The sequence below is a fragment of the Molothrus aeneus genome, chromosome 6 (assembly GCF_037042795.1).
Source record: "Molothrus aeneus isolate 106 chromosome 6, BPBGC_Maene_1.0, whole genome shotgun sequence".
Taxonomy (NCBI): Eukaryota; Metazoa; Chordata; class Aves; order Passeriformes; family Icteridae; genus Molothrus; species Molothrus aeneus.
Window position 1 is genome coordinate 46,776,955 of NC_089651.1, and position 17,747 is coordinate 46,794,701.

Consider the following 17,747-nt stretch of genomic DNA (forward strand, 5'->3'; position numbering starts at 1 on the left):
AAAAAAAAAAAAAAAAAAGAGACTAGTAAAGCCTTTAGAAGGGTAAATGTCCTAAAACGGTCCCAGAAATCCATTTTATACAGCATCCACTGAGTTGGCAAACTCTGTAGAACCACCGCTGTGGTAACTGAAGTCTACAAAACACTGGGATATTCCCTGTCCTCCCTTTTAAACAGAACAGCATTCTGCATCAGGAAACAGTTAGTTTGCACTTTTGTTTATTGCCACAATGAATAAAATGTTCAGCCACAATGAATAAAAAAGATCCCTGTATTCAAATAAAGACACTCCAAAATATCAGTTCAGCCCACTTCCTTTTTTCATTTTTCCCAGCAGGCCAGGCTCCTCCTGACTGTTTTAACTGGCTGGAAATTATCAGTGTCAGTCAAGATCCTCTGGGCCTACTGGGAGCTTTGCAAAGAGTAAGAGCTAGAACCAATGTTTGTTCTCCAAGTAACATGCAAAACCTTTTTCCAGTTCTTTTATAATGACTGGTTGAAAAGCAGAGTATGTACGAGTCTGTAAAAATCCTTCTGTTTTGAAAATATTACATTTCAACAACAACAAAGTGGATGGTTGAAGTTTCCAACATTGCAATTATCAACTGATGAAAAAAATACTTGTAAGCAATTCCATTTTTTCCTGATACTCAAAGACAAAAAACTTGAAGTAAAGATGCTCTGAGCTGTATGCCTGAAGAGGATGTGCTTTCCTGTTACAGCATTTTCTCTGCTCCCCATGTACCTCCCAGCAGTGAGTGCTCTCACTGCCATTCTAGTTCCTATGAGATGGTGGAATTAAATCCAAGTTATGAAGAAAGGTAGATTTATTCAGCATCTATACCAACATACATATTTGTACAGTCCAGACAGCCAACAGTACACATGTAAGCAGTGGAGTCAATTAAATATGTGTTTTTTAATCTGGTAGTTGAAGTAGTGCTAAGAGATCCGCACTTTTAGATTTATACATTATCAATTATATACTTAGTATTTTCCCCCCTTAAAAATAACTGTGAATAAACACCTGAAAATATAGAAACTAATAGAAAATATAATCTTAGCATTTTGTTGGAAAAATACAATTTGCAATACAAATGTTTATGTCTTCTTACTAGAAACAATAAAAATATACTCCCACACATAATTTTTTAGCATCCTAGACATGTAACAAATATTTCTGCAGTAGCAGCCCATCCTTTAAAAAAGTCTGAATCCCTTGCAGCACTGCATTTTAATTAATATCAAAAAGCACCCAAGTCAGTAAATTTTTGCTTATGCCTTTGTACATGATAGCCTGTGTTTTGGCAATGTAAGCAAATGCTAGAGCATGTTGACTAGATAGGAAGTGGTTTACATATAAGTATTTTATATAAAAAGCTATCTACAAATACTGGCTCTGATCCTGGGCAGGGTCATTGCCTCTTTGTACTACGCCATTGATTCCAGCCAGAATTTACCCAAACAGAGCAAGTCTGGAGGGCCCCTCTTGTAAAGATCACTAAGGCAGAGAAAGTTTTATCTTTCCATCTCTCTGTTTTGAGAAAAGGATGGGGGCAAGCTCAAGCTACAGCCTTCTGAGCAACCCTTCATCCAAAATGGAGATCAGAAAAGCCTATGGGTGCTGCCTTATTGTGTACTTCCCTTTATGCCTTCTCCTGCTGCCACAGCTTCCCCAATTGCTCAGGCACATCTTATCCTGATCCAATGGTGTCAACAAGCCCAGATGCTCACAGGTACCCAGAATCAAGGCACTGACATGATCCATTCCCTGGTTTGGAGTCTGCCAAAGACAACACTGCAGATGAGCATGATGTCAGTGGCTAGTGAAACAGAGTTGATTTAAGCTGCTTCTCTCCAAAATTGAATTTCTGTGCTTTTAGAAAATCCAAAAGGGGCAAACATCTTTTTTTCAAGATGGATTTTGTGAAATCAAATGAGCACTTTTTCCCATTCCCAAGTCTTCTTTTTAGTAGTATTTAGCCAGTACTTCTCTTGGTGAAACTGAATTTTCTGTTTCCACAGAGGCATGATGCAGTGCAGAACTTCTGAAGAACTTGCACAGACAATATCTTTATTTTTAATTTATACTATTTTAGATAGCATATGAATTTCTGTAGAAAAATCAGTTCTGAATTTCATCTCCAGTCTTCAAGATGGGCCAATGCTGTACCATTTAACAACAACTTTTTCAGGATTTGCAATGGTATCTTTCCACTGCTCTACTGCTTCACTGTTGCTGCTATCAGAACTTAACCAGATCTGCATTAAGGAAAAAAAAAAAATTAGTTTACCTGATATAACAAAACCTAGCATTTACTAGTTCCAAATAAATACCATGGAAGTGTAGGACAAGATACAATGTATAGATTGGGACCAAAGGATAACAGCAACAAATACAGCTTTGCTAGTACTAACATTTTGGCTTTCAGCTGGAGTCTGTGTTTAAATTTAGCCTCTAAAATAGTTTAGAGAACCCAGTACATAATAATGTTTCAGTACTTAATAAGATGTTTTAAGTGGAGCATTCCTTGCTGTACTCAAATGCTCATGCTGGGGTCAGGGGCTCCCCGGGCCGGTGGCGGCTCTGTGTGTCAGACACAGCTGGCTCCAGGCCAGGCAGCATCCGGCACGAGCTGTCCAGCACTTTCATGAGCATTTCCAACGGCACACTCCCACAGCCAGGGCCAAACCTGCATTCCACAGAGGTTACTAACATGCCCATACCACACATAGTCACGTAGTTAGAGTCCGTTTCTTCTCGGTACTCAAGTTAGTGGATAGTGGCCATTAAATGAGGAAATGAAGTACAAGTGGAAAATTTCCCCCTTAACATTATCACCAGCCTCCATTGCCAAAAGAATGCTGCTTATGTAAGTAGGTAACGTTATTTACAGGACTCTATTTCCTCAAGTCTTCCAAGAATGAGTCCTTTTAAGACTTCTGAGAAACCTTGACCATGAAGTACATTCAGCCTATAGTGCTGTGGCATGAGTCCTCAAGAAGTGAGAATAATGTCTTCCAGAATACCGTAGACAGCTGATGTTTCATCCACAGAGATTCAATGTACATCTTGCTCATGATTAAAGACATGCCTGTAAAAGCAGCCTAATCTATGTATTGTCTGCTTAGAACAGCATCCAATTAAACACCATTCTCTGAAGAACTAAGTTAATAGATCCAGCTATATTCATTTTTTTCCAGCTACCCAGCCAATTGCTCAAAGTACATTTTCCCCTGAGCCATATTTTATGTCTTCATGTGTTATGTGGCAATGTCTGCCTTCATGAGCTGAAACAACCTTTTCCAAAAAACCTCTGAGGAGCACAAGTTTTCCTCCTCCTAAAAATAAGATCCACAATGAAATGTAACTCATCAGATTGACATTACCTCACATATTGCTAGATGACTGAAAAATCATACTCAGTTATTTCCCCCCCCAAGACAGTACAGCTAAGAAGAACAATTTTTTTTTTCCTATTTCAAATCTAATTCCACCAACAGGAAGATGGAACATGTGCAACATGAGGCTACAAAAAATGGAGGAAATTCATGTAACTCTTGCTGATTTCTATATCTTATAGCACATGAGCATCTCCTGTAGATGCATGTCTTCAGCAGGCACAAAAAACATCACCAGAATAGGACAGTACCATTTTTTTTTACCTAAGGACAGCACTGTCCTCCATCTGACATAGGATGTTACACTTGGGGTCTCAAAATCAAGTCTATATTATTAATTTATGCATTTATTAAAATTGTGTTACTGCATTTAACTGGGTAAAGAAAAGCATAGAGCATTATGAACAGCTATGGCTCACTATATCAAGAAGAAGAGAGACAGAAAGTGCAGGATGATGGTGAATTAGAACAAGCAGAAGAGGATTGAGAGAATAATGAGATCAGACTACTAAGTTTTATGGTGGTTGAATAAATTTGATCACACAAATGCTTTCAAAGAGATGCTACAGTACAGGACTTGTAGCTTATGGAGCTCCTGTGGTGCTATGTTTTTCTTTAGAAAGCTAAAGGCAACCAGGAGATCCTGTATCTCTTGGAAGGAACCTGTCACATAGTAATACTCCACATAAAACTGACTTCAGGATTTCTTTTTGAAAGAAAAATCAGTGTCCCATTCTCATGCTAGTGCATGTTTAAGAGCCCAGCACCATTTTTGCTTGGATAACATACAGAAGAGTTTAGAAATATTTAATATTTTGTTATATGCCACCTCATTTAAAGTATTTTAAAATTCATATCAAGAAACCTGTGGAACTGGATTTTAAGTAAAGGGTATTGGGCTGTTTAGCAGAAACCAACCTGTCCTAGGAAGTGTTTTCTTCTCACTGAACTTTTGCTGTAGAGCTTGATGAGAAAGCTAATTCCTTGTTCTGCTTGGCTAACTGGAAAAACCATCATTTCTCCCCACTTCACTTGGCCATTAGTGGACTTCAGAAGGCGAGTCTTCTTTTTATAGATGATCCCTTCTGTACTAAACATTCCAACTTTCACAAAGAAATCTAGCACAAAAGGGAAGGAAAAAGGCATAACACACAAAGGGTTACTCACAACACACCCAAAAAGGAGCCAATAAGGTCCATATGTATGCTTCAAATTGCATCAATTTCTCAAAAGTCTGGCCAAAAGAACTCTTCAATAGCTTTCCTGACCAGTCACATAAACAGAATACATTCAGTAATATTGGACTGATTAACACAGTATCCAAACAGCAAGTGCAAGCTAATGCTCTTGTATGTCAGGATTAATACTGGGATAAAAATCTTCCAAAATACATAAACACACATCTTCAAACTAAACAAAATGTAATCGAGTAAGACATCTGGGGAAACAAGCCTTGGCAATGGAAATCTACCACACAATGTGTTAGTCTGAGGTTCGTAAAGAATGTTAAGAATTGCCAACCCATTTGAGCAGCAATTTACCTGTTACAAATGCTTTCAGAGAGGAGGCATGAAACAGCTGATTAACTTACTTGAAGACAGTGGTGTAGATGAAACAGGAAGGTTTTGTGCTTCAAGAATCTGTAATTGTATCCTTCTGTTTATTGCTTGAAAACAAGTTCCTATTTGAAGTTCTGCACGGCACACCTACAAGCAGAAGAATGTTGCCATAACATCTGGATTAAGTTGCTTATAAACTCAGGAAACACAGGAATTTTGTCATATGTTGGGCTCCCACATTTCTATCTGGGATTTCCTGGACAGAAATATAAGCATGTGTTGCATACAGAACCTGCAGATGCACAGTAAGTGCATCTTGCACTTGTCATAGCTGCAGTACATGTGCTCCACTGATGAGCTGCTTATGTGTGGTGCCTTGTGCCACATGTGGCCCTTGTGGGCTGCAGCCAGGGATACTGGCCAAATCACCTGGTCCTCAGTTTTTACCTGGTACAGATTCTGCAGTGGTAAGAGCAGACACATACAGGGGAAACCAGACGTGCCCTTGCAACTTTACTAAATCTGGGCGTGGAAGTGAGAGAGCGTAAGCTCCACTGACACAAAAACCTTCAGAGTTACACTCCCAAACTTTTGAATTTTGCAATATGGACATGTAAGCAATGGTTTCCATTGATAGAAGGCCCTGTCACTTAATGTCATGAGTGCTTAGGGTGACTGTGTACTGTGTAGTTTCCTGTGCTGTGAAAGTACTCATGTTTTACATGCCCACACACCACTGCAACACACACAGTGTATGCATCAAGATCTCCAGTCTGATTCTTGGGGGGCTTTTTGGAATTTGTGCCAGTATCAAAGTTGCACTGAGTCATCCTCTTTGCTCTCCTGTCACACTGTAATGTCCTCAGAACACTGTAAGAGCAGCAGGAAAGGGCCAATGGAGACCCACCTTTCCTGACAGCCTTCATTTAAGTGGACTCTATGAGTCTTTGTTGCCTTCAAGTTTTAATGCACTTTAATGAACCAAAATGCACGAAGCAAGAGAGCAACAGGTTAGATCAAGTTAGGCCCCAGTTCATCAAAGGGACCCAAATTCTGTTTGTAGCTCAGCCACAAAATTTCTGTGTAACCCTGTGAGGAAGCCACTTTGTCAACTCTGAGCTTTGGCTTTCTATTGGCAGAGAGGTTAGGGTTTGCTGCCTCACAGGGTACTGCAGGGATGAATCCCAGAGTGTCTGGAGGGCTCTTGGATACCAGCTCCCTCTGTCACTTTATCTTACTGCTTTTGAAGCAATGTGGTTATTCACATTAAAACTAAAAAATGTCAAGTGTAACTTACGTTAGAAATCAAGAGTACCATCCATATTACTCAGACACACTTAAATAAAATTTGCTTTTGAATTGCTAATTCAAGTTTAATTTGTTAAAAATACAAATGTCTAGACACAATCTATAAAAGAAACAAACAAAGTGAGGGTAGGGGGAAAGGAAATCCCACTGTGAAAACCACCTGCTTCTTATTACACTAATGGAAATGAACTGTCTGAATTATTACTTCACAGCATGCAATCTGAACATTAAATATATGGCTGTCTCTGCAGTTTCAGGCCACTGAAGATCTTAGCACTTTTCTTCCATAACAAAAGCAGTTCCATTTGCTCTGAGCTCTTGCTGTGAGTTCTAAGGATCTTCGGATGCTTTTTTGGTCAGAAAAGACAATTACTCGGTGTTCTTTGCTGAACATTTCCCCAGAATATCCCTCCCTCAAGCTGTGAGCCATGGTGTGGAAGAGCTTGCTCTAGCTCTTTTCCTAGAAACATCCTAGAAAAATCAGTTTATGACCAGAACAGCTATGTGCAGAGTTCAAAAGTCTGCATTTTTTCCCCATCAAAATGCCTTTCTCCAAGGAAGTAAAGGGGGGAAAAAAAAGAGAACTCCTCTAGTTTTTACTACAGAATTATTTTACTTTCATATCCAGCAACCCCTTCCAGGAGAGATAAGAAGATACTTTCACAGTATTGGCACTTACAGGTGCTTTGGAAGGAGGAGATATATCCAGCCAATGATTGGACTCCTGTGAGCTCAGCTCCCGCAGTGCCAAGGAACATTCTCCAATCGTTTTTTTCCTGGGAGTCTGTGTCTGGATTTTAAATACCAATCTGACAGCCTGCAGGCTTTGCAGTTTAATGGCAAAAACAAAAGTTTCCATAAATTCAATGTCCTAGAAAGAAAAACAGATGAGTAACATTATCATTTTAAGAGAATTCCACTGAGCCCAAAATTTAGAAACCAAGGCATCCTGGCTCTATAGCCACTGCTCCTGACTGCCACTTTAGGTTGCCATGGAAAAGTGTGCTTTTAGAGTGCAAAATCCACACACACTCACCCCTGTGTTGTCACACCCTGGCAGGGCTGAAGTTTTTTTTTTTTGATTATTTTTCACTACCATAACAAGTTGTGGCCATCTCTTCTGGAGCTTTACAACAGCACACACACATTGTGATAACAGATTCTCTAACTTTTTGATAGTCTCTCCAGCTAATTTTGTTTTCTTTCACCTTTGGCTCACATTATGGGAGATTTATGTTACTTTACTTTCCATCCCCTTAATATTCCTTTACTGCCACTATCAGGAATCTTGTCCCATATGACCAATTTTTACTATTTTCTGTAGAGACAAAGTGTGAAATTGTCTCCTGCCAAATGAGAGGCAGTACCTCAGCTCCCTTCCCTGGGATGAGTGTGCACCTACAAGTATGCCCAGCCTTCCTCTGGTCCCCCACCACTGAGGTGCCACGGCCAGCAGCTCATGGTTCAGTGCCCTATGAGCAAATCTGTCCTGCCAGCTTGTGAGAGAAGAGGGGCAAGAGTACAATGCAAGGCAGGATATAGGGGGAGGAAGTGGAATAAGGCTTTTAATACGATTTTGAGAAGTTGGGAGAAGTAAAACACACCTGGGCAGTTACCACACCAAATATGGCACAGGAGTGGATGTTTGGTCTATTTTAAAAATCCATTTATCTGTCACATTTATTTTTTGTGGGAAAAAAATATTTCTCAGTATTTTGCATGCCTCTACTTACATTGCAGGCCTCCTTGGCAGAAGATTTGAAATGCACTGGCTTGGGCAGTGTGAGAATTCCCTTGACACAGATACGAGGATTTTCCCCACAGCTAGAAGGCCAGCTCAGGTCCTTGCACTGCAACATTGAAAAAAGTCAGTTTAGACAATGCAAGACTTAGCATTTGATGTACTTACAAGGTTTCTGTCTACTCAAAGTTCCCTTGCCTGAAAATTATTCACAGTTCTGGAAGAATATACAACCACCATAACAGTATCACATTTACTGACAAAAAAGCCTCAAGAAGCTACGTGTCCTCAAAGTTCTGTTAGGGTTCTGCCCTGAAGGAACTGCTAGATTTAAAGTCATAGAATCACAGAAGTCACTTAAATGGTGCCTCCACAGTTGCTCCCATTTACTGCCTTCAGATTTTCATAGGAAAATGACCATAGCAGGACCAGCCTATGAGCAGCTTGGCTTTCTAATATGTGCTGAGTAGTTCCTCACTTCACAACTTGAACATATGTTCACATATGTGTAGTAACATAAGGAGATATATACTATTTCTTCTTATTGACTGCAGCAGAACAGAGACTGCAACAGAAAAAAAAATAAAGGGGAGGAAGATGCTTTGAAGCCTAGTATTACATTTAACTGAACTTTGATTATATTAACATTTATAAATAATTTATTTTTTTCCTAAAAGTATTTATTAAAGTAATACAGAGACAAATTTTATGACAATTACCACTAAGTATAGTAGAATAGTCATTGGTTATTGAATAGTCATTATTTGAACAAATAACTGACTTATTTATATTTGCTTACGTGTAAAACTGTGATCCAAATCTGCTCTACAGAAGAAACATAACACAACTTCACATTCAGTCTTCCAAAGTCTCGTTCATCACCTGATAATGTAATAGTATCTATGGAAGAAAGCCAATGAATATTTTTAAAAGTAATGCAGTATCTTAAAATTCACTCCAGAAATAAGGGAACTCATTAGTAAGTGAACTGCTTATCTTTGCAAACTTCTCTCAAAATAAGTTTGAAATATTTTAACACCTACATTTCAAGGACAAAATATCCACCAAGTCCAGGAACCTGACCTTCTGCATGGCTAAAGGCCTTCACATTTCATGGAATAGAATAATGTAATCATAGAATATCCTGAGTTGGAAGGGATCTTTAAGGATCACAGAAGTCCAACTTCTTGGCCCTGCAGAGGAGACCACACCAAGAATCATACCATGTGCCTGGGTTATCTCTACTGAACTTAATAACTTGTGTTATACTCAAACAACTTTAAGAAAGGAAAAAAAGCACATTCCTGAGACACCCAGAACACATTTATATCCTATCACTTCCCTTAATCTCTTTCACTGTTAAGTTTATAAATTGGTCTCGTTTCTCAAATTTCAATTCCAGTCTAGTAAACATTTTACTATAATGCTGTCTCCAAGTCAGAAGAGCCATTTAATATCCAGCATTTCTCTGTCGTGACTGGAACCAGGTCATTGCCTCAGTCTTCTTTTAGAAGGAGACTGGGTCAAACTTTGACTTATAGCAGGGTGACTTCTGTGGGGACTTGATTAGTTTTTAGAGTTTATTTTGCTGTATCTCCACTTCTTAAGCATTCTTTCAGAAATAAGGATACTGGGCTTGCATGCAATATTCTTGTCTAATTACCAGTGCAATATGGATATTGGACTTCAGGCACCTCACACAGAAAAATACTGATACATGAAAAAGGACTAGACCTGGGACCTGGTGCTGCATTCCATCCTAACAAGGTGTCTGTGATTTCATAGCTCACTTGGGAAGTAAATCCAGGAATGAATTTCTCAATAGCATGAGAACTTTGAAAAGTCTCATCTGCTCAATCTCCAAACAACAGGACAGTGCAAGTCCAAAATTCCTAATTTCAAATTGCCAGGTCATCTCCAGCTGATCTCCTAGTCAGATTCATCTCAGAAAAACCCCAAACCAAACAAAAACATCAACAGCAGAGTAGAAATAGTCATATGCAAAGGGAAGTATTTCATTAAAAGGTAAACAAACAAAACATTACCCAGACTCCTGTTACTGCCTTGTGAATCCTTCCTGGAAGAAGAACTGCTAGGTACACTGGAGACTGAATCATATCTCTGGGGACAGGAAAAAAGGAATCAATTCAGAGCAACAGATGCAAAACCCAGAGATTATGCCATCAGACAAGGTATGATGAAAACTAAATACTCCATTTCAAATAATTGCCTCACTCCCTACTAGTTTCTTGATCCAGTAGAATGCAATTACTATTTTGATGCAACAAGCTAAGAGGACCCATTTGATCAGCAGACTTTTTTGCTCATGAATATATACACAACTCCATTGCTATGTAAGACATGATTATTATAGAAGAAATAAACAAACACAGTGTTTTGTGTCAGTGGAAATTTCCACTGTTCCACTGTTCAACTGATGGGAGAAACCACAAGATGATGAACCATGACATGCTGTCTGTCCTGTCCTGCCTAACTGCCTACTTGGGTTTCTCAACAGCCCTTCTGGGCCAGAACAGCAAATGTCAGAGGAGGCACCAGGAAAAAGCCTCTTGAAGTTGGTCAAGATGTTGAAATTTTCCCTCCAGTCCTCCCAGTGTACAGTGCAATGCCCTCCAGTGTTTACTCTGGAAACAATGCAGTGGGGACAGACAGACTTCTCAGTGTAACCCTGGCTCCAAGGGGAGCTCACCTTGATGAACCGGTGAGGGGGGCTCCTCAGATCAAACATCGAACGGCTCACATCCAGGGGTCCAGCCAGAGCACTGGCTCTTAAATCACTAACTAATAAGACAAAAAGAACAATAAAAATCACATCAGCACCATTGCTAGGGGAAAAAAACCTAACTAAGAATAACTTTCACAAACTGCTGGAAATTATCTGTTCATTCTTACAGATTACAAATGACCAAAATGGTTTAAAGGCAGTATGACTTGCTGTTATCTAATAATTTTTTCAGGAAGATGGAGATGGGGCAGGGGTGAAGAGATAGCGTCTTTTTCAAAAAATTAATTTTTTAATGAAAAAAAATGTCAATTTTTATACAGAAAGCTGTCCGTAGAATAATAAAAAGCAGAAAGATTTTAATCATAAAAATATGTTTACCAGTAATAGGTAGAATTTTGGAAAATCATTAATGAGTTTACTTTCCAGTTTGTTTGTGTGGAGTTTGTTTTTTTTTTAAGATGACGAGAAGGGGCTTCACATTAAAATTCAAGAATTTCATTTTGTACTTTCCAAATAAATACATTCTGTAGTTCTGAACCCACACACATGAAAAATATGCAGCACAGCACTCAAACAAACTAGGTTTAGAGTTGTGACAAACTAGGTTTAGAGTTTTGTTTTAATCATTTATAGATGCATGAAGATCTAAGTTCTGAAACAGCTGTCAAAAAACTCTGGAGGAAAAATTTTAGAACTGTACTCTAGACACACTAGAAAAACCTTTCTTTTGTTTCAACTTACTAAGACAAAACTAGTAAAGTGTTCTCTTTGCTTGAGGAAAAATGGAAAAAGAGATGATGGACTGAAGGGAAGATGTTCAAGACAGTTTAATAAAACCCATTTGGCTCCCACCATAGATGCTTACAAAGCCTGGTAAAACCATATGTGTTAAAGGCTGCTAAAATTCTACATGTGTTCTGTTCTCTTAAAAAAAATATATGGAATAGTCTTTTCATGTAGTCTCTATGGTGATTCAGAATTCTTTTAAAACAGAACACAGACCGAGATATTTTCCCCCACCTGAAAATAAGAATGCTATGCCATTCTAAATAAAACATCTTTAAAAATGCGAGCTTCCAGTTTCATGGAGAGTGTGTACCTTTCCTGGAGAGTTGGAGTTTTCTGAATGCATTTGCCTTAGCAATCACAAGCAACAGCTAGTTGTTTACTTGTCTGAACAGCATTCACTACAGGACACATACACCAATGAACAGCACAGAAGACAATTTTTACCTAGGTAGCCAAACACTTTCTATCTAAACTTTTACTATCTCGCAGCCCTCCCTCATTCTTGCACACTGAGAAATGGGGATGTTGCTGTAGCTTCAAAAGCTAACGACAAAAAAAGTCAGCCTATAGCATCATGCTCCATTTTGCACCTGTTCTTATCATCTACTTCTGAAGGTTTTTTGGTGCTTTCTCCTCTCCCCATATACATACTCCTCAGGCACTCCTCCTACCCAACATACTGCCTGGCTTCCTTTTTCCATCTCCCTCACTCCTCTTACTGGTAGCTGAAATCTCCAGTACTGCATCCTGGTCTGGATCAGAGGCAGCTACAGTATCTCACTTTGCCAATTTCTCTACCTTTGTGTGATGCATACAAGCCTTGTTAAGCCCCTAAAAGACAAAAAGTAACAATGCAGCTGAAAATTAAGCAGAGCTGGCTCTGCAGATTGATTCACCAACCAAGGAGTGTCTGTAGCACACCAACCAGCTTGAGATCTGCGATAACCAAACAAGTCTTCTGTAGACTATTGGCTTTTATTCCTCTTACCTATAAACCCTGAAAAGGGGAGGAAGGCAGAGAAGCAAGGGTGTGGTCCTTCTCACCTGAGCCATACAATTTCCTGCTATCTGCTTTTGCCTGGCAGCGCCTGATGAGATCAGGTGAGACACGATGCTCCAGATAGAAGGGGTTGTAGATGTCACAGCTGGGCCACTGGTACGCGCCGTGCAGCTCTGCCTTCCGCTCGCCAAACGAGGCTCTGGCTGACTCTGTGAGGCACAACAAACAGCAAATGCAAGAGTTCCAGACATAACACATGCTGCCTGGCTTCCTAAGGCAGGCAGAGTGCCTAAAGGGCAAAGGACAAAATATTTCAGAATTATCTACTCTGGGTAAAGGGGATAAAAAAAAAGAAAAAGAAAACACACATTCACATTATGTCAGGTTTCCATAGTGTGTGAGCAAACACTGGAATTAAATTGGCCGTAATAAACTATGCATACCCTCTCTTGGGGTTTTGCAGTAAATGCCCAAGTAGTTAAATAGAGAAGGTTCCAAAGACAGAAAGCAAAACAGAAGTTAATAGGAAAAGTAGCACTCTGTGTATAGAAAACCTCCAAATTATTTAGTTACCTACCCCCAGCATGTTCTGACTGAACTAATGGACCCCCAGACCTTCAGGAAGATCTTGTACAGAAAGATAATGCATCTTGTGACTGCAGTCTCCTCATCTACTTTCCATGGCAAGTCTGTCCGTGGTAAAATCACTGGTCCAAAATTACTTGAATTGTGGGCTGAGGCATAAGTAGACATATCTGAGACTGCTTGAATCCCACCCCTTTACTCAGCTCATAATAATTTCAGAAAAAACATGCATGCCTCAGTCAGCAAAACAGTGAAGAACACTGCTGTAGTGTTCTTTACTGTCTGGACTGAAAGAAGCCATATGTAACAGCACATTAGAGAATGGGATGACCTGGATTCTGCCGAACTCTGATATTTGCTCCCTTCTCTTCACCTCCCTGGACTTCAACCTATCTCTTAAAAGTTCTTTATCCCACAATAAAGTACCTTCAGTTCTGCAGGTATCTTGCACCATAAGAGGCAAACTACCACTGCTCAAGAGTCCTCTCCTGCATGTGTTAGTAAAGTAGGAACTTAAACACTGAGATGGAACATGGGCAGTGATAAAAATGGGCTTGAGCATGATGTAAATCAGGATGAACACTAAAAGTGAGGCCACAAAGAATTGCTACACAGCAAATGATGGAAAATCCAATGTTCCAGACCAGGAGCACTTCTTCCTGCTAGCTTACTTCTGTAAGAGCATGAGACACACTGCAGTGAGCACTGAAGAGAAAGGCTGCCAGAACTTAATTGGTTTCAGAAGGGTTGCCAAGAGCTAACACTGAGCAAGTCCTGTTTCACTAAAGGAAAATGGCCAGACATGCACAGAAAACGGTGAGGAACTGAGAGCAGCACTTGGACTTCTACAGATATTTAACAACAGTCTAAGAAAAAAGTACTCTGAATACATTTTTTGAGTATGCTGGTGCTTTGGCTAATGTGAAAAAAGAACAACAGCACACTTCACTCTATTTAGTAAATCTCCCTAAAAAGTAAACACTGCATTTTTAAGCACAACTTTATGGAGCTTAAAGCTGTACTTAAAAAAATTAGTATTTATATTTGGAAAGAGAAATGAAAGTTGCCTACTTGACATAAGAGTCACTTTTCAATTATTTGTTCAAAAATTTAAAATATATGCTCAAAAGTCAGGTCATCTTGACAGAAGATCTAACAGCTTGCAGCCTAAAGGACCACTCTGTACATCAGGTCCCTCAGAAATTATCAGGAAGCAGAATTCTCAATGTAGACAAGTCACTGACTGTTAACATTGTGTAAGAACAGCATGAACAAGGAAAACATTCATCTAAAGGCTGTTAGACACATCTTCCTTCTCTCTGGAGAACATCCATGCCTCAGAGTCCTTGATGAACTTCTCTGTACTGTATCTTGAGGATGAGATTAGACTAAGCAAGGCAGAGCCAGTAGCAAAGGGGATAATCAGGAGCATGTCCTGCTTTTCCATAGCATATCCAACCACAAACTTACAAGAGCTAGCTACTGAAACAGCAGGCACCTGGGGAGATCAGGCTCCAAGATGAGGGGGCCTCACGTGTTCTACCTCCAACCCTTCAGCTGCCTGTTAATGGCTGCTGACCTGCCAAATGAAGCCCACTAGAAGATGGGGCACAGAATGGCCAGTCTGTACTGACTTAGCTTGGCTATGGTGCCAGTGGTACATGCAGCAGTGGGTGGGGAAGAAGTCTGGTAATAGCCCTGCAGGAGCGGGAAAGAAGCAACAGCAGGGACCGAGGGAGAAGAAGAGGGAAGGGTGGGAATAAAACCCCACAAATACAAAAAGTTAGGTAGTACTGCATAAGTTGTTATGCAACATATGATTGCCTTCTCTCAGTTATTAGGCTTTTCACCTTCAGAAAGGAAATGAAGTCACATGGGGCTAAGAACATATCACCAGCTTATCATGTCCTTGAGGCAAAGCAGTCCTAGAGAAAAGAACTGTTCAGGTATATCTCTGTGCCAAAATTTTCCCTTACCTAATTCTCTCCATCTCCTGGCAGGACTAAAAGCCTAACAGTAGCATATGCTCTGTAACTCACATTAGTAGGACAGAATCCTATTCTTTTTAAATGCCACTGTGTCTAAATTGCATGTACCTCATTTTGGCAGTTTGAGTATGGGAGTAACAGAGGATGAAGTACAAGATTGTTGTGATGCAGAAAAGATATAACATCATATGAAACCTTGTAACACGGGATCTGTGCCCCCTGGCCTCCCAAAAAACAGCAAAAGGGCCAGGAAATAATAGGGACAAAGAATTCTGCCAGATAGTAGCATCTGCCATCTATTGGCAAAATTTGAAAAGGAAGATGTGTTAGTATGTTAAAACATACCAGAACATTAACCATGAAAGCCAGAACACCCTCCTTCTTTTACTTGAGAGATATGGATACTGAGGATATGTTAGGTCTTTCCTTGTCTCCACTAAATTCAATAAATTCTTTCTAAAGATTCCATTTCTTTTAAGCATCTTCCAGTACTTTTGAATATGAGCACTGATGTGCAATCATCCCATTCAGTTTTATTCATACAACATCACAGAGATTAATAGTTGGATGACCTACTTCCCAAAACCTCTCTGGGTGTCCAGAGAGAAAAGAAACAAGCTCCCCATTCTCCCCAGGGATGCAGTCACAGCAGCAGCAGCCTGACAGAGCTCAAGTGTTTGGACAATGCTCTCAGGCACCTGGCGTGACTCATGGGGTGTCCTGTGCAGGGCCAGGAGCTGGATTTGATGATCCTTGTGTGTCCCTTCCAACTCAGCATAATCTCTGATTCTTTGAAACAAGACCAGGCTTCTAGCAAAGTTCTGCAAACATGTTTTCTGTAGGAATACTTAACAACATTCAAGGTGCAGCAGAAGCTAAACAACAATTTCAGTAATACTGTCTGTATTTTACCTTTAATCCCTCCAGCATGTGAGATACTGGGAAGCTTCTTTGGCTGTACATAAGCCATTCTGAATGGAGGGACCACAAATGGTACCTCCTGACCATCCAGGGGCAGTTTAGAAAGCAAATAATCCTCAGAACACCCAACTTGACGCTTCACTGACACAGAAGACAATGGAGGCTGCTCTACAATAGTTGGCTTGCTTACAGCTACTGCTTCAGATTCCTGCACCATGGAAACTGCTAAAAATAAAGAGCAAGACAGACAGTGCACATGTGCATTAATTTTTTAACAATACTACAAACAGATCTCTTTTATTTAATAGTATCTCTGCTTGATACTTTACTTAACAGCTGCTAGTATTCAGTTTTACAGCATTCAGGACTAGCACCACGAAAAGATATTCATCCTCCTGACACCTGTACTGATCCAAACTCTTTTTTGCCCAAGCTTCTATATTTATAGCTACCTTCTTCTTAAGTGAATTTGCACAAGAGCTACACTTGTAGCATAGATGAGTTCTTCAAACAAATAAGACACCAAACAAAAACCTAACAGAGTTAAAAATACCCAGAGTTAAAAAAAACCAAAAAGCATTCAAATTCTCAGAGTTTGAAATATAGAAGACCTTTACACAACCTTGGGTAACAAAGCTGGCTTTTTTGGACAGTATTCTAGACTGCAAAGAGCAGACTTGAGACAACTGTTATTTCTCAGTTCCAATTCATAATATTAACAAGCCTGGGTTCAATCTCCAAGTGGAGGTATGGAAAGAATTTTGGATGTTGTAAGAGAAATCAATTTTATCAGGGGTAACACAGTAATTCTATTAATGGGACATCTCATTACTAATGCAGCAAAACATTTATTAAACCCTCATTATGTCAGAACTCACAATCATTTTTTTCCTTGTCCATGCAGAAACACAATTTACAGCAGGTTTTTATACATTCTGTTGCCATTGTTTTCAGTGTTACAATTTAGAGGGGACCTCAATTAGTAGATCCAGTGCAGCTATCAGACCTGAAAAACACAATAAAACAAAGAAAGCATAGTAGATAGGAGTAAGTACAATCAGAATGCAGTATTATCAGCTATTTAATAAGCAATTGCTTTTTGTACACAGTCCCAGGATCAATCAGAAAGTTACTTCAGTCATAAAAGGATCAGAACCATCAGATTTCTCTCACTGAGAAAAATCATTTATATAAAAGCACAAGGAAAGAGGTAGTTTTAACATATGGCATTCAAATACTTTCAGTGATCCACCCAGACAGGTCCCTGTCTTCTGGGAACACTAAAATTCTCCTCATATTTGTGTGTGCCACTGGGCTTTGGAGTTTACTCAGCTTTACAACTGTTTTGACATGGTATTGCCAAGCCATTTGCAAGATGTGTTTTTAATTCTGTTTCCCTTGTTCATGTTTCTCCTATCCTCTTTCACTTCCCTACTATTTTCACATACATTATACATGTTTACATTTTTCACTCGACATACTCCATACTTTTAACTTGAAAACAGGCTTTATGAAGGATGCCAAAACTGCCTTCTTTGAGAAGCTACTGCTTTCTCATAATTGTATACACATGAAACTGAAGACCTGGTTTATTATATAATTGTTTGGTGTGCACACAGAAATAAAGCACGCTGACTTTCAGCAAAATAAGAGGCATGTAATCTACAAAAGAATGAGAACAAGTCTCTAGCAGCTGGTTAACATTATAA

The 17,747-nt window shown here is 39.5% G+C and overlaps 1 protein-coding gene across 2 annotated transcripts; it reads right to left on the reverse strand.

The window, feature by feature from the left end:
• Window positions 1–201: 201 nt before the first annotated feature.
• TC2N (tandem C2 domains, nuclear) lies at window positions 202–16,983 on the reverse strand. 2 transcript variants are annotated; one of them, XM_066552219.1, is made up of 11 exons: window positions 16,917–16,983; window positions 16,030–16,260; window positions 12,589–12,753; window positions 10,720–10,811; window positions 10,055–10,130; window positions 8,809–8,909; window positions 8,002–8,118; window positions 6,948–7,139; window positions 4,993–5,107; window positions 4,320–4,519; window positions 202–2,261 (listed from the first exon to the last, which is right to left on the reverse strand). In XM_066552219.1, exons 1-11 carry the CDS (start codon window positions 16,981–16,983, stop codon window positions 2,151–2,153), a joined length of 1,467 nt encoding a protein of 488 aa, XP_066408316.1. In that variant the 3' UTR covers window positions 202–2,150. The 2 variants fall into 2 exon arrangements, with proteins under 2 accessions (XP_066408316.1, XP_066408317.1); XM_066552220.1 differs by lacking the exon at window positions 6,948–7,139.
• Window positions 16,984–17,747: the final 764 nt, after the last annotated feature.

What these genes read in the sequence shown, in the direction of transcription:
- TC2N (XM_066552219.1), bottom strand. Translation starts at nt 16,983, where the DNA reads ATGGCAACAGAATGTATAAAAACCTGCTGTAAATTGTGTTTCTGCATG. An exon ending in CAGGAAATTGTATGGCTCAG is followed by an intron (nt 10,812 to 12,588) that starts GTGAGAAGGACC and finishes TTGTCTTATTAG; the next exon opens with TTAGTGATTTAAGAGCCAGT. An exon ending in TTTGGATCACAGTTTTACAC is followed by an intron (nt 8,119 to 8,808) that starts GTAAGCAAATAT and finishes TCAATGTTGCAG; the next exon opens with TGCAAGGACCTGAGCTGGCC.